This window comes from Brassica napus, chromosome C1 (genome assembly GCF_020379485.1).
Source record: "Brassica napus cultivar Da-Ae chromosome C1, Da-Ae, whole genome shotgun sequence".
Lineage (NCBI taxonomy): Eukaryota > Viridiplantae > Streptophyta > Magnoliopsida > Brassicales > Brassicaceae > Brassica > Brassica napus.
The window spans coordinates 15,154,534-15,175,524 of record NC_063444.1 but is presented as its reverse complement, the minus strand read 5'-3'; the positions used below and the strand labels follow the sequence as shown (position 1 = coordinate 15,175,524).

The following is a 20,991-nucleotide window of genomic DNA, read 5'->3' as shown; positions in this document are numbered from 1 at the left end:
CATTATGAACTTAAGAAAAGTATTTTTCCATCTTCATTTCCCCCTTTGGTAAATACAAAAAGAAACCATCTTGTTGTTCATATATAAATGCAACATCAACTTTTATGAACAGCTTACAAATATGTTTTTTTCTTGTGTATTTGTGTGTATATGCTGGGTGTATTAATTCAAGCCTCCAAGATTTTCCAGATTGCTTTCTACCCAAGGAATAATGAAAAAGGTTTTATCATGATTCCATGGGTTTAAGCAGGAGAATCATGAATGTTCGGCAGTGCTACTTCTTAGCCTGTAATAAGAGAAGAACACAACATAAGATGAGAATTTCAGCAAGAGAGACACAAAGACAGCTCAGAGAGAAGATCAAAGAAACTTAGAGATAACCTTTCGCAGATATTTCTTGTGAATCTTTATAGCTCCAGAACATGTTTTCTTGGCATCCAGGTTTCCACTCATGTCGTTAAGTATCTAAGAGCATCATCATAAGTAAATGGTATGAGGAATGTGATCACCAGAGTAAAACAGAAGTTAAAAGAAAGACGTATCTATGTTTTTAACCTTAACAACGTCATCAAGTCCACGAGCTTCAGTCATGAGCTTAGAACTCTTGTCTTTCAAGACACTGGCCACTAGAAAAACCGATATAGGCAAAGGACCTTCGGCGCTTTTGCCTCCATTCCTCATGTTTTGCCTCTCATACTTTCCGCATTGGCTCATCGACTTTGGTTTACCGTTGGACACTTCGACTTTCTCACTCCCGCATTGATGCGCCTCGTACACGTGAAAGAGATCAGGATCGTACTCGAGAGCCCACATCATCTATAAGAGAACAGAGTTTGTCACTGAGAATTAAGAAGAAAGACTAATACATGTAAGAGAGAGTGAGAGACAAATAATCATTACCTCCCAAAGGTATAAAGAGTCACAAAACGAGAATTCTCTTCTGAACTGAACCATTAGCATCCGAATGGCAAAGAGATAGTCACCTCCCCCTAGTTTATCTTCATTTCAAGAACCAGAGCTTGGTTAACAGATGAGTATGTTACATATAGAGAGGCAAAAAAGCTGTAGTAGTAGTAGTTATACCTAGATGTTGGTGAAGCTTGGGGTCAATAATCTGAGTAATTGAAGACAAATGAGTAAGTTGAGCTTCAACTCCAACAGATCTCCCTGTGCTCCGGAAGTTTCCTCGCTTTTCATTTCGAAAAACACAACAAAAACACAAACGTTTAGTACCAAACCAAATACAAAAAGACACACTGAAAGTATGGTTAAGGGTTAACTAGTACCAATCGACGCATTAATCTCTCAAAACAAAAGAATGAATCAGCTTCGTCTTCAAGAAGAACAATCATTGGAGAACAAAGATCACTCATTCCTGAAATCATAGCAACTAGAATCAGAATAAACAGAGGACACAATGATATATAAAACCATTGGTTTTACCTTGACAGTAACCGACATCTTGGTCTATCCAGGCATAAACAGAGAGAATATCCCAAAGCTTGGACAGATTCTCCTTTTTCTCATAAAACTCCAAAGACCTGTCTGTACGCTTCACATCAAGACCTGACAAAAATAAAAAAAAATTAAACAACTGAGCGAACTTTTGGAGATAAGAGGAAGCCATGATGATGATAAAGTCACACTAACCGATCTGGTGAAGTGATAGCAGCCATTGGATAACTTTCTTATCAAGAGGTCCACGACTTGTGAGCTTTTTAAAGAAAACTGAACCATTTGAGTTTGTACCTGAGAGAGAGAGAAGAAGCACATGGAATTAGAAAAAAAAACTTAAGCTAATGGGAAAAAAAGGGAAGAAGATGATATTCTTTTTTTTTATTACCTAAGTTTATTTCTTGAACAACAAGAGGATCAAGGTTGGGTTGACCATTTTCAGTAACTACAGGCGCGGTAATGAAACTTCCACTTCCAATCACAGGAAACATTTTCTTACACTCTTCTTTCCAAGAAGCATACTGCTTTCTGAAGGAGACATTAACACATAAATAAAGCAACGTGGAAGCATATATGATACACATATAAAGGAGAAAAGGACAAAATAATATATACCTTCTGCGTTGTCGGATTTGCTCTCTTTCGTCGAAAGTAGTTGATGGGTCATAACAGCCAAGTAGGAACTCCCATACTTCGCCTCTAATTGATGGATGGATTCCCTAAAGATCAATTGTAGAAGAGATTAAAGCAAGCCATAAAACAAATCTTGGCAAAAAAAAAAGAGTTTTGGAAAATGACATACCCCTCTTCGGATTCGTCTTAGAGTCTTGCCAATATCGAGAGTCCCGTCTTGGAGAAATGCAGCCTGCCATTTTCTTACACTTAGAGTTTTCCCTGGCTGCACATAGCCATCACAAAATGACCGGTCAGAAACTTGAGTGGATTAACATGATGCAACTACCAAACTTATGCAAGCAACTTTAGTGCCAAACATCAAATGCATAACCGATGAGAAAGACATTGTCTTATATGTATCTTGTCAATTACTGTTGTGTGCCAAACTCCTCTCAAAGCTTTTGATAATTATATTTCACAAAAAAAATAGACAATCAAGTCCCTGTCTTTCTCTAAACACACAAATCAGTGGGTCCTCATTAGGAGAGATCATGTACCCAAGCAAAAAATATAAAATGTGATCAAGAAAGAATAGATCTGAGAGCTTAAACAGCTCATAAGATCAATGGGTCCTCATTAGGAGAGATCATGTACCCAAGCACACAATGATCTACATAATTCAATAAAGAAAACAATTGCATTCCAGACAAGATCAATAAGCAATGAATCTGGATAATGCAATCACGCTTTCTTAATCGCCAACACAAAAAAAAAAAAAAAACAGAAAGGAAGAATGTAACCTTGATCTTGAATCTAGTTTTGGCCACATCTGTGCACTCAGGACGAACTTGGTAATAAGAATCAGCCGGCTCAGCTGCAGCTCCCCACATCTCCCACCACCCAAATATACACGCAAATATTTACCCGGAGAAAAAAAAGAAAAAAAAAAGAAACCAATAACACTGGATCGGAATCCCCAAAACTCGATCGACAACGATGAAATTTGTTTAAAATTTCTCGATTTTTTTTTTGAAGAAAAAAAAAGATCGAGAATTGAAGGGGGGGGGCGACCCAGTGAATTGGAGTCGAAAAGACAGAAACTTTGTTATTGTGTTTCTTTAGTTTTCTCTTTTTTTGTTTGTTTGTTTGATTGGTCGTCGCTTATAATAAGTATCTTCTTCTTTTCTGATAACGATGACCTGGTCTCATTAGTCATGACAGTTAGTCGGAGTCTCGATTTTTGCTGTCACCCCCTTCTTTTATTTATTTCTCTAACAGAATCCTTAATATTCCATGTAATTAAAAATAGTTGACTTGTGTAACATTCTGTCGCAGATGATCGGTGGAATGATTATTAACGAAATGCAAACTAAACGTTGATAGAGAAGGGCAAAGAGCAAGCCACGATAAACGACGCCGTTTAATAATTAGGCTTTTAGTTATTGAAGTTGAACCATTATATGGGTGGGCCTATTGAGTTTTTATTTAAAAAGAAACGGCCCAAAACGGAAAACCCTAAAAAAAAACTTTAGGTTTAAATAGTCTCTTCAGCGAGTGGTAAGACGCCTTCAGCTGCCGTTGCTCCTTCACTTTGCATCTACCTTCAAATCCACCGCCGCGAAAATGGTGAGGTTTACATTTCCAGTTTCTTTGTTCTCGATTTTTATGGAGGACAAGGGTTTAGGTGGCTCCTGAGTGAAGTGGTTGTCACTGAGATTGTCATGTTTGTTTGTGATTGTTTAGGTGTTCAAGAGGTACGTGGAGATTGGGAGAGTTGCACTTGTCAACTACGGAAAAGATCATGGAAAGCTTGTCGTCATCGTCGACGTCGTTGACCAGAACAGGGTAAGTTTGTTTGTGTTATCCCTTATCTATCTCTTGTTGTGAAGTTGAGCTGTCTGAGAATTTAGTCCGTAGATCTTTCATTGGTTGGAAAATTTTATGAACATTGCCTTGTTGCGAATTGGTTTTGATCGATGTGTGATTATTATAGCTAATTGATTTGATGATACAGACTATACCTTTACCCTTAAAGACTCTTCTTATTGGGTCTTTGTTTTGTTCTTGGCCTATTTAGGCTTTGGTAGATGCTCCTGATATGGAGAGAATCCAGATGAACTTCAAGAGGCTGTCTCTTACCGATATCGTGATTGAGATCAACAGAGTCCCAAAGAAGAAGGCTTTGATCGAGGCCATGGAAAAGGCTGGTTAGTGATGAGTTCAGTGTGTTAATGTTGAAACTTGTTAGTTGTTCTGGTCTAATCCGATAAAGTGTTTGCAGACGTGAAGAACAAGTGGGAGAAGAGCTCATGGGGTAGGAAGCTCATTGTTCAGAAGCGTAGGGCTAGCCTCAATGACTTCGACAGGTTCAAGATCATGTTGGCCAAAATCAAGGTCAGTCTGTATGTTAATTTGTTGTGATTTTATGACTGTGTTGGGGTCTTGTGCTTAACTGAATTGTTAATTTGTCTTTGTTTGTTTGCAGAAAGCTGGCGTTGTCAGGCAAGAGCTTGCTAAACTCAAGAAGGAGATCACTGCTTGATCAGATTGAGTACTATCTGCTTATCTGTTTTTTTTTTGTACTTTTGATTGGCAATTAGTGTTTTTACGAATCTCAACATCAATATCTATCTGTCGGATTTTGAAACCTTGTTTCTTAAAATTTAGTTTGTTATTTCATCTTACCTCTTCTTTACAAAAGTTCCATTTGCTTATTGCCTTTTTCTTTAATCTCTTCGTTTAAACTTATAAGAGAAACAAAGAACTGCTATGAGCAAACAAGACAAACAAACTCGAAATAAGCTTATTTGGGAATTAAACTAATTGTAATGAAGTTGTTAAGTTTTTTTGTTTTGGTCAAATTAAGATGGCAGGGAAACAAAACAGGTAATTGAAGAGCCAACAATAGTTCGCTGTTTCTTATAAGAATATCAAACTTTCAATAGAGAAGTCTTATTTTATAGGATACATTCCTCCTTCATTCTTTGTTCCTATTTTGGGTTTTCCCCTCCAATCGAGACAATCTACGAAAATAAAATGTAGTCACTGTCTGAAAATAAAAGTAATCTTCTCTTTAAACTTCAAGATACTTAATGGCCGTCTGAACATCCTTATCACCTCTCCCGCCGAAGATTAAGACCATTCTGGTTCCATCTGCTAGCGTCGGACAAAGCTTTTCCAGATGGAGCAACGCATGTGATGTCCCCAACGCCGGAATTATATAACCTCTCCAATCGAGACACTCTCTTGAACGCTACACACGGAGATCAAATGCAAGTTCTAATTACATGTTAAAGAGACAACAAAAAATGATGTGCCAAGTAAGTAGAGTACCTTCTAAGGCTTCTCCATCGGAAACGCTGAATACTCAGCCCGTCCCACGTCTTTAAGGAAACCATGCTCAGGTCCAACTCCAGGGTAGTCCAAGCTGTTATTAACTTGAACATTAACACTCTTTGGAAATGAATGTTAAGGAAGATCATTGGAAGAGAGAAGAATCTCTCACCCGGCACTGATGGAGCGTGGTTCAGTGATTTGACCATCGTCATCTTGCAACAAGTAACTCATAAACTCACTGCACCAACAAAACAGAGATAAATTTGTTGGGCCGGAAGTACGAAGCCCACTTTTTACGCAACAAATTAATATTCCAGCAGTGAAATAAATAATTTCTTTATTTTTAAAATTTGAAAACAAAAAAGTTTGACAAAGCTTAAAGATTGGGCGACTCGTTTTCCTAATCCCAGTCTTAACCATTGTTACTCTCTCCACTGACAGATCTCACCTTCCTTCTCCAAAATCGCCTCTCTAATTCATCTCTTCTCTCATCAGCATTCTCAGAATGAGCACGCCTTCGTCGTCCGCTTCCGCCGCGAAGCCAACGAGACCAGCAAGATCATCGAACGCAACAGCTAGGTCATCCTCCAATTCCAACTCCAATTCCAGTTCCCTCACTTCATTCCAAGCCATGGTGGAGCAGAAGCAGAAGATCCTCACCTCAATCTCCAAACTCGCCGATCGAGACACGTACCAGATCGCCGTCGAAGATCTCGAGAAAACGATCCAATCCCTCACCCCCGAAACCCTACCCATGTTCCTCAACTGCCTCTACGACTCCTGCTCCGATCCCAAACCCGCCGTCAAAAAGGAGTGCCTCCACCTCCTCTCCTACGTCTGCAGCCTGCATTCCGATTCCACCGCGGCGCATCTCACGAGGATCATCGCGCAGATCGTTAAACGGTTGAAGGATTCCGATTCGGGGGTTAGGGACGCGTGTAGGGATACGATTGGTGCTTTGTCTGGGATATATCTCAAGGGGAGAGAGGAAGGGAGCAATACGTTGGCGGTGGGACTGTTCGTTAAGCCGTTGTTTGAGGCAATGGGGGAGCAGAATAAAGTGGTGCAATCTGGTGCGGCGATGTGTATGGCTAGGATGGTGGAATCAGCTGCTACTCCTCCCGTTGCTTCTTTCCAAAAGCTTTGCCCTAGAATCTGCAAGCTTTTGAGCAATTCTAGTTTCTTGGCTAAAGCTTCCCTTTTGCCCGTTGTTTCGAGTCTCTCTCAGGTTTGCTCGGAACCACTTAGCCTCCTTGTGAAAATAGGCTCTATGTTTGATGTGGTGGTGAATGGAAGAATATGTTGAATGTTGAACTTAGTGCCATTCTTGAGGAAGCTTAGTGTCAATAGATCAGTATCTTATTGTTGGATGGGCTGAGTTGTATATTACAATTGTTAAATAGATTTTTTTGAGATTAAGTATGTATGTATATCCATTCTATCACCTGACCTTACTGCTTAAGGGTTAAGTCTTATCCGACAATTTTTTATTCTCGGTTTTGCTGAAGTTTATTGTTTTCATTTCGGTTAACTAGGATAATGAAATTTTGTGGAGGGTTTAAGAAGCTCTCTGTCTCTTTGCTTCTGATAGTTCGTTGCTAGTAGGTTCAATGGTTTAACTTGTCTGAAAAAAGAGTAGTAACAGAGCAATCATTTTTGTTCAGGTAGGAGCCATTGCGCCTCAGAGCTTGGAGTCATTGCTAGAAAGTATTCATGATTGCCTTGGAAGTACAGATTGGGTAACGCGAAAGGCTGCGGCTGAGACTTTGACTTCACTCGCATCACATTCTACCAGTTTGCTAAAGGACAGAACAGATTCCACTCTTGCGGCGCTTGAGACCTGTCGCTTTGACAAGGTACCTACGTTCTTTTTTCTAAATAGTATTTAGAACAGATCCAGTTACACCATGAACGTGTTTAAAAAATCATAAGATCAATGATTGTTTGTGAATAATCACCGGATCCTGTCTTTTATTTATTTACAGTGATCTGCATTATCTTAAGTTTCAGTCATCTATAAGTTTTCTTTCACTAGTGAGCGTTGTAATGGATGAATGTTTTGTGAAGTGCTAAATTCATGGAAAACATATTAGTTAGGTTATGTGGTGATCTTCTAAAAACAGTTTAATGATGATATTTTCTTGGACAGATTAAACCTGTCAGGGAAACTGTGACAGAGGCGCTACAGTTATGGAAAAAAATTTCTGGAAAATGTGTAGATGGTGCTCAAGATGAGTCAAAGAGTTCATCTGGTGAGCAGCTTGGTTCGGAGAAGAACGGGGATAAAAGGTCTAATCTATCTGATCTAATGAAAAAGGAGGGATCCGATGGTTCAATACTCTCACTGGATTCTGCTTCTAAAGCAAAAGGAGGTCTTCCTGAAAAAGCAGCAGTCATGTTGAAGAAGAAAGCACCTGCGTTAAGTGACAAGGACTTTAATCCTGAATTTTTCCAAAGACTAGAAAGAAGGCAATCCGTGGAAGTAGTAGTTCCTCGTAGATGTAAAAACGAAGATGAGGAAGAATTAGGACCCGATGATCTCAATGCCATGGGATCTTCAAATCGCTTCAAGAATATCCAATCAAATGATCATGGATTTCCAGATTCCAAGTTCCACAACTTAGAGTCTGGGAGTGATAAACTGGTAAAAGGTAGGTCTGACGGGAACATATCACAGGCTGGGACATCTGCTGATGATAAGGCTGGTGGTGTAAATGGAAAGCAGACAGCCGGAAATCACGCTGCTATCATCGATACTGATAACCATTCTGACGGATCTTTCACAAGCAACAGAGGAAATTGGTCGGCGATCCAGAGGCAGTTATTGCAGCTAGAGAGACAACAGACTAACCTTATGAACATGCTCCAGGAGTTTATTGGTGGTTCACATGACAGTATGGTGACCTTAGAGGGCAGGGTAAGGGGTTTAGAGAGGATTGTTGAAGATATGGCAAGAGATCTTTCAATATCATCAGGTCGTAGGGGTAATCAGACAGCTGGATTTGGCAAATATAATAGCTTTGCAAACTACTCCACTGGAAAATATAATGGCCGAGGTCCAGGAGACAGAGGCTCACAACCTGATGGAGCTATGAGGGGCAGGATGTGGGGTTCTGACATGCCGGATGACTGGTTCATGCATCAACATGGTGCTTCAAGAAACGGACAAAGTGGGCCAAGAAGATCACCCCGGTCGGATCAATACCAGAATGAGCACATGGGAAATGGCAGAAGAGGTTGGGATAACAAGGCAGCTGGGACTATTAGATATGGTGAAGGTCCCTCAGCAAGAAGTGTGTGGCAAGCATCAAAGGATGAAGCTACACTTGAAGCTATTAGAGTAGCAGGCGAGGATGGTGCAGTCACTCGTCCAACCCGAGTTGCTGCTGTCCCTGAAGCTGAAGCCATGGGAGATGAAGAAAGCGAAGGGCAGGAACGTGACCCGATATGGAGTTCATGGAGTAGTGCAATGCACTCACTCCGTGTTGGTGACATTGATTCTGCTTACGCAGAAGTCCTTTGCGCCGGTGACCAGCATTTGATTATCAAGCTGATGGACAAGACAGGACCTTCTCTTGACCAGATGTCAAATGAGATTGCAAACGAAGCTCTTAATTTCATCGCTCAGTTTCTCTTGGATCACAATCTCTACGACATCTGCTTATCTTGGATTCAACAGGTATATCTTCTTTTACATGACATTAGGTTCCAAGAATCATATGATTTCGATCTTAACATGTGTGTGTGTGTGTCTCTCTCTTGTTATGTCATTTGCAGTTGCTGGAATTGGTTCTACAAGACGGTGCAGACACATTTGGAGTTCCAATGGAACTGAAGAGTGATATCTTGTTCAACTTACAAGACGCGTGTTCCACCATGGATCCGCCTGAAGACTGGGAAGGTCCAGCGCCGGAAGAGCTCGTGATGCAGCTCGCTTCAGTTTGGGAAATCGATCTGCAACAATTCGACAAATAAACTTGAACTTGTGAGAGATTTTGTCTTTGTCTTGGTTCTCTTCCATTAAAAGTTTTCTGAAGCAAATGTCCTATGTCTGTAAGATACAGTATTGTCGGAACAGAGCTTGGCTTTAGTACTGTTGTTCATACATAAGCATAAGACGTAATCATGAGGTCTCTGTTTCACAATTTCATTATGTCGTTTTTAAAGGTGTTTCGAGATACTGTGAGCGGTTGGATATATATATATATCTGTCTGAAAAAAAATATATTAAACAATTTATTAAAAAGTTTATCAGAGCCAGGTTTCGGTCCTGGGACCTGTGGGTTATGGGCCCACCACGTTTCCACTGCTGTTGGGATGAATTTACATCCTCCCTCAAGGTCCATTAGATAACCAAATTAGGCCTATTTTACCATCAAACCCTACAACTCTCTTCTATAAATAAGGAACTATCTCCTTATGAGAAGGGGACTCTTTCTCCATTCTTAGACTTGAGACACCTTCATATAGAGATCTAATTGATTCATAGGTTCACTTTACACTTCAAACATCTTTGTAATGTAATCTATAATCAATATGATCTCTTTTATACTATTTTTCATGTTCATTTCTCATTTGATTCTTTCAAGATTTCTCTTAAGCCTCAAAGAATCTAATCATCATTTTTAGATTCTTTTATTGTATTGATTCAACAAACATTTCAGCATAAACACCATTATTGGATCAAACAGTTGGCGCTAGAAAGAGGAGACCAAAGAAAACTATCTTCAAAAGCATATTGAACTTGGGAGAATCCTAGATCTAACTTCACCTCATGTTTTCGGTCCAGCAACTAGAAGATTAAGATCTCGTCAGACCATGGTGATTTCTAGAAAAAGGATGAGAAAGCTTTGCTTTCGACTTCAAAGAAGTATCTTCAAAGAAATCGGGCTTCTTTGCAATCAAGTGTGATCTCGGCGTTCTCGGTTCATCTAGGCAGTCGTGATTCTGTAAATCTTCGGTCAAGCATATCAGTTGGGCCCACAAGCCCAATTCTCCACTGAAGGAGCAGGAGCCCAATTTTTTGAGTTTCAACGTCCACGACTTCTCAACTAGTCTGTGTCTGTGTCTCGATCCATTGCGATCCATCTAGAACGGGGAAGAATCATGGATCTGTTCTCGCCGATTTCGACTCCATAGACACCTACAACAACTAGGCAATTTGGGCTCAAAGACGACAGATCTCGAAATCACCTCGTCACGTTCTTATCATCTCACCCTTTTGTTTGTAAAGGCTGAGAAAGGATAAGAGAAGAAGAAAAAAGGGATCTTGAATCAATCACCTCGTCACCTGTTCTGTAAAGCTGACGATATCTCAGAGTTTGATGTCGGCAAAGCTGTAGACTTGATATCGGTGTATTGCTCTCAAGAACGATGAACTCAGCAATGGCTCAAGCTTCGTCAGTGGCCGCTAGTTGCAGACTTGGCACATTGCCAACTTGTAAACGAGTTTCAAGATGAACTCAGTGGCGGCAAGGTCTTACTTCTTCACTCAAGCTCCCGAGACAGGCTTTCCGTAATTGGCACAAACTTTTCTCCTCCGACAAGAGTTCACCATGACCACCATGTCGGCGCAAAACAGAGAAGCATATCTGGTGCTAATCTTGTTGCTTTCTGATTTGAGTCTTTTACAGAAAGATCAAGCAAAGCTATTACGGTGTGTTCCGTCGATGGACAAAGGTTCTCTTGCAGTAGCTGTACCATTCAGACAAAGCTCTCGGGATGGTAACATCGTCGTTCTCTGGCGAGGGAAACAGAGGCGGTTGTGGGTTGGTTCTTAAGCTGATGAGATAAAGGAAGAAGCTTGTTTATGAAAGACCCACCAAAGTTAGAAACTTTCTTCTAAAGTCTCACCATCTTGCCGTCAGAAGCTTATATAAGACAAGGTGCTTCTCTCAGCCTTGTTGAAAGTTTGAGCTCACGAGCATGCAAGAATCAAAAAGGCTTCTCCTCATCTCGTCGCACTTATCTCGGCGTAGTCTTGCCGCGAGCAGTTTTAGGATCAGTGACAGAATGTCATTGCATCTTCGTCACAAGAAGCTGAGTTTACTGGAATGGTTCTCGGCTAAACTCAACACTTGACGGCGACGAAGGCTCAGCCACTTGCTCAGCATCTCATTTGAGGCTTGGAATTGTTCTGGACTACAGTCTGAGAAGGCTTTTCCTGTGTTGATCAGCGTTAGCCTGTCTCTTAGCTGCTAGTTCACCTGACTTCTTGGCTTGCCCCTGTTTCTTAGGACGAGATGGAAATGATGAAACGCTTTCATCAAGTCAGACTTTGCCAAAGATGAGTTGTTATGATGAGGACGAAGTCTTGAAATGATGACCACAAAAACTTCTTTGCCAAGATACGAAAGTTCGGCAACCTCAACGCTTGTTTCTTCCTCACCACCAAAGATAAGCTCCTTTATTAAATCATCACAAACTTTAATCACTTTTAAGCTACGTAAGTGTGTTACGGTAGGCTTGTAGCTTTGGTTTAAATAATTAAACAACTCTAAGGTGCTTGTCATCGTAATTCACGTTACATAATTGAATTAGTTATCAGTATGAAATAGTACTTCTTATTACTATCGTGGTGATAAATTTACTAATTAAATTCTCGCCATCGAGCGAGTCTTCGAACTTGTCCTGTTTGCAGATCGAAGTCAACGATCACGACAACATGCCAATCACAGAGCGAACTGCTCTCTTGCAGTCCCACTTAACTCCGCAAGTTCGTTTGAGTTCGACAAGTTGTCTCAAGCTCACCAACGAGTTCACATCAAGCTCTTTTTTCTTCAAGGAAAAATTCAGCGACATCAACACCTTGCTTCTTCGTCAAGCAAGCTCTCAAGACAAGCTTGCTACAGCCGATATGAGCTTTTCTGAAGTACTGCCGTGTCATCAACCCAAGCTTCGAGACCAGACTTTTTGCATAGCGTTGCTGCGCGTGTTAACCACCACTCTTGCCGGAGACGGTGCTCTACGAGACGCTGCCCTTGCCGGTGACTCTGATCTCGGACACGCCATGTTTTTCTTGACAGCAAACAGTGCATTCATCAAGCATACACGCCACAACTTGCTCGACACACGATCGGCAATAGTTCGGTAAACTTGTATTTTAGGCACGAGTTTAAATTGAACTTGCTTGTTATTAGGCACGAATTTGCAGTCGACTCGCTTATTGTTAGACACGAGTTTACAAAAACTCGCCTTTGGCTAGGCATGAGTTTACAGAAACTCTCCTTCTACTAGGCACGAGTTCTCAGTAAACTCGCCTTTGTCTCAGCGTGAGTCCATTAAACTCGTCTTTCGCTAAGCACGAGTTTAAAGCAAACTCGTCTTTTACTAGGCACAAGTTCAAAGTAAACTTGTCTAAATCGTCATAGGCATGAATGTGTCTATTTAATTGTCTAATAAACCCTATTCGTAAAATTCATAGAGATCGACTTCATCTCTCTCTACGAATTTGGGGGGCTTACTGTTGGAGGTGGATTTACATCCTCCCTCAAGGCCCATTAGATAACCAAATTAGGCCCATTTTACCATCAAACCCTACAACTCTCTTCTATAAATAAGGAACTATCTCCTTCTGAGAAGGGGGACTCTTTCTCCATTCTTAGACTTGAGACACTTTCATATAGAGATCTAATTGATTCATAGGTTCACTTTATACTTCAAACATCTTTGTAATGTAATCTATAATCAATATGATCTCTTTTATACTCTTTTTCATGTTCATTTCTCATTTGATTTTTTCAAGATTTCTCTTAAGCCTCAAAAAATCTAATCATCATTTTTAGATTCTTTTATTGTATTGATTCAACAAACATTTCAGCATAAACACCATTATTGAATCAAACAGCTGCGCCACTCTGATTGTTGAAACGTATGGAAACAAAATACTTATGAACAGTAGTTATGTCGTCTTCTTCAATTCCCTTAAGTCGGAACTATTATTCCCAATCGGAGTATTGCGAAGATAAAAAAAAAAACAGTGAGAGATGCGGCGACGACCAGGAATCGGAGGGCTACAAAAGGCCGCGGCTGCGCGGGTTTTACTTCTAAACCAGATTTGATATTCTAATCTATACCTCATATCGATTGTTTTTCGCTATAACTCTTATGATCTCCATGAAAAAAATCAATCAGGATCAGTACCGGTTATTAGGAGAGAATGTGGTAAAGTACAAACGGATATGATGAAAGAACAGCTCGCCACGTTCAAGTCCCAGCTTGAAGAGTTCGCTCGTAAACACAAGGTCCAAATTTTTTTTTTTCTGTTGAAGTTTATGTATTTGTTCCTATGATGGTTTCTGCTATTACATAAGTAACATGATCTGTTGGATTTAGTGTGGTTAATTTAACTGGAAAAGAAGCAGTTTTTGCCTATGGTTGCAGAATGACATTCGTAAAAATCCAGCCTTTAGAGCTCAGTTCCATGAAATGTGTGCTAAAGTTGGTGTGGATCCACTAGCTTCTAACAAGGGCTTCTGGGCTGAGCTCCTGGGAATTGGTGACTTTTACTATGAACTTGGTATGTTTGTTCTCTTTCCTTACCTGACATGTTTTTCTTCTAATGCCATAGAAGATAGGCTTATATTTGTTTGCTATGACTTCTTAAGTCTATGTTTGGATAAGGGAACGTAAACACTGGCGTATCTATCTGAACAGTAGTGTAAATTGATCAAACAGGCGTTCAGATTATTGAAGTTTGCATGCTTACAAGGTCCCTCAATGGAGGTTTGATCAGCTTGCAAGAGCTTTGCAACCATCTTCGTCAGAGAAGGAAAAAAGACAGTGAAGCTGTCAACGAAGATGATTGTCTCCGAGCTATTAGCAAGCTAAAGGTTGTAGAAGCCGGAAAACCGGACCGATGTATACGACATAATAAAAGCGAAGTTAAGGAAATAGACGAATATATAAAAACGAATACGAGGACGATAAGAAACCGTATTCGCAAATAGACATGGAGGCGAGATATGATCTCTTTCCTTAACTCAAAATATTCGCTCCGTTAGTGAGACGGGACTGTACGAATATAGAGTCCCAGGATACAACCATGGTAGGCGAATCACGCCTCACTCATGATCGCCCTATCGAACTATAAACTCTACGAAACACTCTCGCAATATAGACTTACGCTGAGGGATTTTTTGCTGTTGGATTTCGATCAGGGAAAAAAAATTCTAAATGAAGGAAGAGGAGAGACGATATTTTAAAGAGCCGGAGAAGACCCACTTCCCGCAACAGCTGCTGCACGTGGGCGAGAATCTCGCGGAGATCGAGGGAAGTTGAGTTCCGACTCTCTCTTATCTCGTTTTAAATTTTCGAGAGGATAACATGCATGACGTTTTTTATTTTTTAGACAAACTACTTGTCGTTTTAAATAAAATTGTATGCTGTTTTTTCCCGAAATAACTGGCAAAACGTTGAACTTAACTTGGTCCAAAAAGAATAGTTCTTATCGGGCCAAAGGCCCTCCACCCAAGCCCAAGCCCAGGCCCTCCACCCAAGCCCAAGCCCAAGCCCAAGCCCAAGCCCAAGCCCAAGCCCTCCACCCAAGCCCAAGCCCAAGCCCAAGCCCAAGCCCAGCCGGCCGGACGGCGGCGGCGGCGCGCGCGTGGGGAGCTCTCTTCCTCTGAGCTGTTTAACCTCTCATGTCATGAAGACATATATATACTCCTCAAAATCAACTCTCCCAACCAATGTGGGATGTTGTTAACTTCATTTCATTAAAGCCAACAAGGCTTTTTGTAAGAACCCAAAGGCCCATTTCATTTTCACATTTTGCCATATATTATTTGAGCCATTAGGCTTAATAATTAGGCCCAACAATCCCCCACATGAATAGAAATGACTCTTCTAAAACATATGCAGACTAAATGCAGACTCGATAGACTCTAAAGAAAAAAACTATACTTATTCTAATCATGATTAGACTAGACAGACTTATCGAGAGTGTTTGCGAAAAATTCACCGTGTTTGAGTTGGTGGCATTTTTAAGCCTTGAACCACTCATAGTTAATATATGTCGGATTTACTTTACCAGAAGGTGAACATGATGTCTTGAACCAACCAGTGTTTTATGTAAACCGAGACAACAGGCATAACGCAACTTCATTTTCTCGTAGAACTTAGTTCTCTATTGTGTTAATTGTGGCCCTGAACTATTCCTGGTTTTCATGAGTGAACTTAGAGAATATAGCATTGCATTCATTCTCCTAGAAACGGCCCCATTTCACACTCATTAGGTGATTGACCATGAAAAGTATTGAGTAATACCCCGCTTAGAAGCTATGGAATCATTAAAAGCTTATGCTTATCCTTCACACATTTGTTAGCACTTTTATCATCTTAGGAGCTGGGAAGAGACTACTTTGTCTCAAGTGCTTTGGTTAGATTCTGCTTGATTTTGTTTTCCCTTTGAACCTACGTCTTGGGATCTCCAGTCATGATAGGTAGGGTTGCAATCACGCATCCTCATTCGTTATAGGCTTTAAACCCATTCCTTTTGATGATTTAGCAACAACATCTCGTGGCAAACCTTTAGTAAATGGATCCGCTAGGTTGTCAGCCGATTTGATGTAGTCTACTGTGATTACACCAGTTGAGATAAGTTGTCTAATGGTTTTATGTCGTCTTCTGATGTGACGAGATTTACCATTGTAGAGATTATTTTGAGCCCGAGCTATTGCTGATTGACTATCACAATGTATGCGTATGGCTGGCACAGGTTTCTCCCACATAGGAATACCTTCCAAAAAATTTCTAAGTCATTCAGCTTCTTCTGCTGCTTTGTCTAAGGCTATGAACTCAGATTCTATGGTAGATCTGGCTAACACTGTTTGTTTGGTAGATTTCCATGATATTGTTGCTCCTCCTAGTGTAAAGACATATCCGCTCGTGGATTTTGAGTTTTTGGAATCTGATATCCAGTTAGCATCACTGTATCATTCGAAAACTGCTGGTTCTTTACCATAGTGAAGCCCAAAATCTTTGGTGTAGCGCAAGTAATTGAGTACCCTCGTTATAGCTTTCCAGTGTGTATGACCTGGATTACTTGTATATCGACTAAGTACGTTTACTGCATGCGCTAGATCTGGTCTAGTACAATTGGTCAAGTACATGATACTTCCAATCACACGTGCATACTCGTTTTGTGAAACCGCTTCACCTGAATTCTTTGTCAAGTGCATTTGGGGATCTAACGGAGTTTTTTCCGTACTCTTAGAGTACTTTTCAAATCTCTCTAATATTGTTTCAGCATAATGAGATTGGGTTAAGATAACTCCGTTTGAATTTCTTGTGACTTTAACCCCGAGAATTACATCTACTAATCCCAAGTCTTTCATCTCAAATGTCCCTTTGAGCATGTTCTTTGTTTGATTGATAATGTCTTTATTGCTTCCAATAATGAGTATATCATCTACATATAGACATAGCAAAACATACGCATTTTTGGTAGTTTTGTAGTATATGCATTTGTCACATTCATTTATTTTGAACCCATTTGACATCATTGTATTGTCAAATTTTTCGTGCCATTGTTTAGGAGCTTGTTTAAGCCCATAAAGTGACTTTACAAGTCGACATACTTTGTCTTCCCTGTCCGGGAATGACAAAACCTTCAGGTTGTTTCATGTAAATTTCCTCTTCTAAATCACCATTTAGAAAAGCAGTTTTTACATCCATTTGATGGATTTCTAGGTCTCTTAAGGCTGCGATTGCTATCATCAGTCTTATTGATGTTATTCTTGTTCCAGAATGGAGCTTCTGGTGAAGCCATGGCTTCTGCCAAAGTTTTTGGAACATTTTCTACTAAAAATGCCATTAGGAAATCTTCTCCAAAAGATTTTTCTTTTCGAGCTCTTTTGCTCCTTCGAGGTTCATCTTTTTCTTCATTTTCTGAAATATCATTTATAAAAATCTCGACGTTTGTCTCAGTTTCTGAGTTTTTGTCATTGTCTCTTTCTTCTCGAGTTCGTTTTGAACCTTCCGGTTTTCCGGCTTCTACAAAATACAGTCATCAAAACGTTGAGCTTAACTTGGTCCAAAAAGAATAGTTCTTATCGGGCCAAAGGCCCTCCACCCAAGCCCAAGCCCAAGCCCAAGCCCAGCCGAGCCGGCCGGACGGCGGCGGCGGCGCGCGTGGGGAGCTCTCTCTTCCTCTGAGCTGTTTAACCTCTCATGTCATGAAGACATATATATACTCCTCAAAATCAACTCTCCCAACCAATGTGGGATGTTGTTAACTTCATTTCATTAAAGCCAACAAGGCTTTTTGTAAGAACCCAAAGGCCCATTTCATTTTCACATTTTGCCATATATTATTTGAGCCATTAGGCTTAATAATTAGGCCCAACTATCCCCCACATGAATAGAAATGACTCTTCTAAAACATATGCAGACTAAATGCAGACTCGATAGACTCTAAAGAAAAAACTATACTTATTCTAATCATGATTAGACTAGACAGACTTATCGAGAGTGTTTGCGAAAAATTCACCGTGTTTGAGTTGGTGGCATTTTTAAGCCTTGAACCACTCATAGTTAATATTTGTCGGATTTACTTTACCAGAAGGTGAACATGATGTCTTGAACCAACCGGTGTTTTATGTAAACCTAGACAACAGGCATAACGCAGCTTCATTTTCTCGTAGAACTTAGTTCTCTATTGTGTTCATTGTGGCCCTGAACTATTCCTGGTTTTCATGAGTGAACTTAGAGAATATAGCCTTGCATTCATTCTCCTAGAAACGGCCCCATTTCACACTCATTTGGTGATTGACCATGTAAAGTATTGAGTAATACCCCGCTTAGAAGCTATGGAATCATTAAAAGCTTATGCTTATCCTTCACACATTTGTTAGCACTTTTATCATCTTAGGAGCTGGGAAGAGACTACTTTGTCTCAAGTGCTTTGGTTAGATTCTGCTTGATTTTGTTTTCCCTTTTAACCTACGTCTTGGGATCTCCAGTCATGATAGGTAGGGTTGCAATCACACATCCTCATTCGTTATAGGCTTTAAACCCATTCCTTTTGATGATTTAGCAACAATATCTCGTGGCAAACCTTTAGTAAATGGATCCGCTAGGTTGTCAGCCGATTTGATGTAGTCTACTGTGATTACACCAGTTGAGATAAGTTGTCTAATGGTTTTATGTCGTCTTCTGATGTGACGAGATTTACCATTGTAGAGATTATTTTGAGTCCGAGCTATTGCTGATTGACTATCACAATGTATGCGTATGGCTGGCACAGGTTTCTCCCACATAGGAATATCTTCCAAAAAATTTCTAAGCCATTCAGCTTCTTCTGCTGCTTTGTCTAAGGCTATGAACTCAGATTCCATGGTAGATCTGGCTAACACTGTTTGTTTGGTAGATTTCCATGATATTGCTGCTCCTCCTAGTGTAAAGACATATCCGCTCGTGGATTTTGAGTTTTTGGAATCTGATATCCAGTTAGCATCACTGTATCCTTCGAAAACTGCTGGTTCTTTACCATAGTGAAGCCCAAAATCTTTGGTGTAGCGCAAGTAATTGAGTACCCTCGTTATAGCTTTCCAGTGTGTATGACCTGGATTACTTGTATATCGACTAAGTACGTTTACTGCATGCGCTAGATCTGGTCTAGTACAATTGGTCAAGTACATGATACTTCCAATCACACGTGCATACTCGTTTTGTGAAACCGCTTCACCTGAATTCTTTGTCAAGTGCATTTGGGGATCTAACTGAGTTTTTGCCGTACTCTTAGAGTACTTTTCAAATCTTTCTAATATTGTTTCAGCATAATGAGATTGGGTTAAGATAACTCCGTTTGAATTTCTTGTGACTTTAACCCCGAGAATTACATCTACTAATCCCAAGTCTTTCATCTCAAATGTCCCTTTGAGCATGTTCTTTGTTTGATTGATAATATCTTTATTGCTTCCAATAATGAGCATATCATCTACATATATACATAGCAAAACATACGCATTTTTGGTAGTTTTGTAGTATATGCATTTGTCACATTCATTTATTTTGAACCCATTTGACATCATTATATTGTCAAATTTTTCGTGCCATTGTTTAGGAGCTTGTTTAAGCCCATAAAGTGACTTTACAAGTCGACATACTTTGTCTTCCTGTCCGGGAATGACAAAACCTTCAGGTTGTTTCATGTAAATTTCCTCTTCTAAATCACCATTTAGAAAAGCAGTTTTTACATCCATTTGATGGATTTCTAGGTCTCTTAAGGCTGCGATTGCTATCATCAGTCTTATTGATGTTATTCTCGTTCCAGAATGGAGCTTCTGGTGAAGCCATGGCTTCTGCCAAAGTTTTTGGAACATTTTCTACTAAAAATGCCATTAGGAAATCTTCTCCAAAAGGTTTTTCTTTTCGAGCTCTTTTGCTCCTTCGAGGTTCATCTTTTTCTTCATTTTCTGAAATATCATTTATAAAAATCTCGACGTTTGTCTCAGTTTCTGAGTTTTTGTCATTGTCTCTTTCTTCTCGAGTTCGTTTTGAACCTTCTGGTTTTCCGGCTTCTACAAAATACAGTCATCAAAACGTTGAGCTTAACTTGGTCCAAAAAGAATAGTTCTTATCGGGCCAAAGGCCCTCCACCCAAGCCCAAGCCCAAGCCCAAGCCCAAGCCCAGCCGAGCCAGCCGGACGGCGGCGGCGGCGCGCGCGTGGGGAGCTCTCTTCCTCTGAGCTGTTTAACCTCTCATGTCATGAAGACATATATATACTCCTCAAAATCAACTCTCCCAACCAATGTGGGATGTTGTTAACTTCATTTCATTAAAGCCAACAAGGCTTTTTGTAAGAACCCAAAGGCCCATTTCATTTTCACATTTTGCCATATATTATTTGAGCCATTAGGCTTAATAATTAGGCCCAACAATCCCCCCACATGAATAGAAATGACTCTTCTAAAACATATGCAGACTAAATGCAGACTCGATAGACTCTAAAGAAAAAACTATACTTATTCTAATCATGATTAGACTAGACAGACTTATCGAGAGTGTTTGCGAAAAATTCACTGTGTTTGAGTTGGTGGCATTTTTAAGCCTTGAACCACTCATAGTTAATATCTGTCGGATTTACTTTACCAGAAGGTGAACATGATGTCTTGAACCAACCGGTGTTTTATGTAAACCGAGACAACATGCATAACGCAGCTTCATTTTCTCGTAGAACTTAGTTCTCTATTGTGTTCATTGTGGCCCTGAACTATTCCTGGTTTTCATGAGTGAACTTAGAGAATATAGTCTTGCATTCATTCTCCTAGAAACGGCCCCATTTCACACTCATTAGGTGATTGACCATGAAAAGTATTGAGTAATACCCCGCTTAGAAGCTATGGAATCATTAAAAGCTTATGCTTATCCTTCACGCATTTGTTAGCACTTTTATCATCTTAGGAGCTGGGAAGAGACTACTTTGTCTCAAGTGCTTTGGTTAGATTCTGCTTGATTTTGTTTTCCCTTTGAACCTACGTCTTGGGATCTCCAGTCATGATAGGTAGGGTTGCAATCACGCATCCTCATTCGTTATAGGCTTTAAATCCATTCCTTTTGATGATTTAGCAACAACATCTCGT

At 40.1% G+C, this 20,991-nt stretch overlaps 3 protein-coding genes and 1 pseudogene across 4 annotated transcripts; 3 read left to right on the top strand and 1 right to left on the bottom strand.

Annotated features, from left to right (window-relative positions):
- Positions 1–10: 10 nt before the first annotated feature.
- Positions 11–3,297, bottom strand: LOC106445611 (TBC1 domain family member 15). 2 transcript variants are annotated; one of them, XM_013887206.3, is made up of 12 exons: positions 2,871–3,297; positions 2,258–2,353; positions 2,071–2,174; positions 1,844–1,983; positions 1,651–1,749; positions 1,444–1,566; positions 1,287–1,375; positions 1,084–1,189; positions 901–998; positions 556–816; positions 382–465; positions 11–286 (listed from the first exon to the last, which is right to left on the bottom strand). In XM_013887206.3, exons 1-12 carry the CDS (start codon positions 2,958–2,960, stop codon positions 275–277), a joined length of 1,302 nt encoding a protein of 433 aa, XP_013742660.1. In that variant the 5' UTR covers positions 2,961–3,297; the 3' UTR covers positions 11–274. The 2 variants fall into 2 exon arrangements, with proteins under 2 accessions (XP_013742660.1, XP_013742652.1); XM_013887198.3 differs by lacking the exon at positions 11–286 and having other exon boundaries at positions 361–465; positions 2,871–3,257.
- A 165-nt stretch (positions 3,298–3,462) lies between these two features.
- LOC106445602 (60S ribosomal protein L14-2) lies at positions 3,463–4,749 on the top strand. The gene is made up of 5 exons (XM_013887185.3): positions 3,463–3,696; positions 3,814–3,915; positions 4,148–4,277; positions 4,352–4,464; positions 4,556–4,749. Exons 1-5 carry the CDS (start codon positions 3,694–3,696, stop codon positions 4,610–4,612), a joined length of 405 nt encoding a protein of 134 aa, XP_013742639.1. The 5' UTR covers positions 3,463–3,693; the 3' UTR covers positions 4,613–4,749.
- Positions 4,750–5,750: 1,001 nt separating this feature from the next.
- On the top strand, positions 5,751–9,551 carry LOC106445594 (microtubule-associated protein TORTIFOLIA1). Its single transcript, XM_048744279.1, has 4 exons — positions 5,751–6,634; positions 7,071–7,262; positions 7,556–9,085; positions 9,184–9,551. The coding sequence occupies exons 1-4, from the start codon at positions 5,912–5,914 to the stop codon at positions 9,379–9,381; spliced, it is 2,643 nt and encodes an 880-aa protein (XP_048600236.1). The 5' UTR covers positions 5,751–5,911; the 3' UTR covers positions 9,382–9,551.
- A 2,490-nt stretch (positions 9,552–12,041) lies between these two features.
- Positions 12,042–20,991, top strand: part of LOC106445569 — a 33,980-nt pseudogene continuing 25,030 nt past the window's right edge.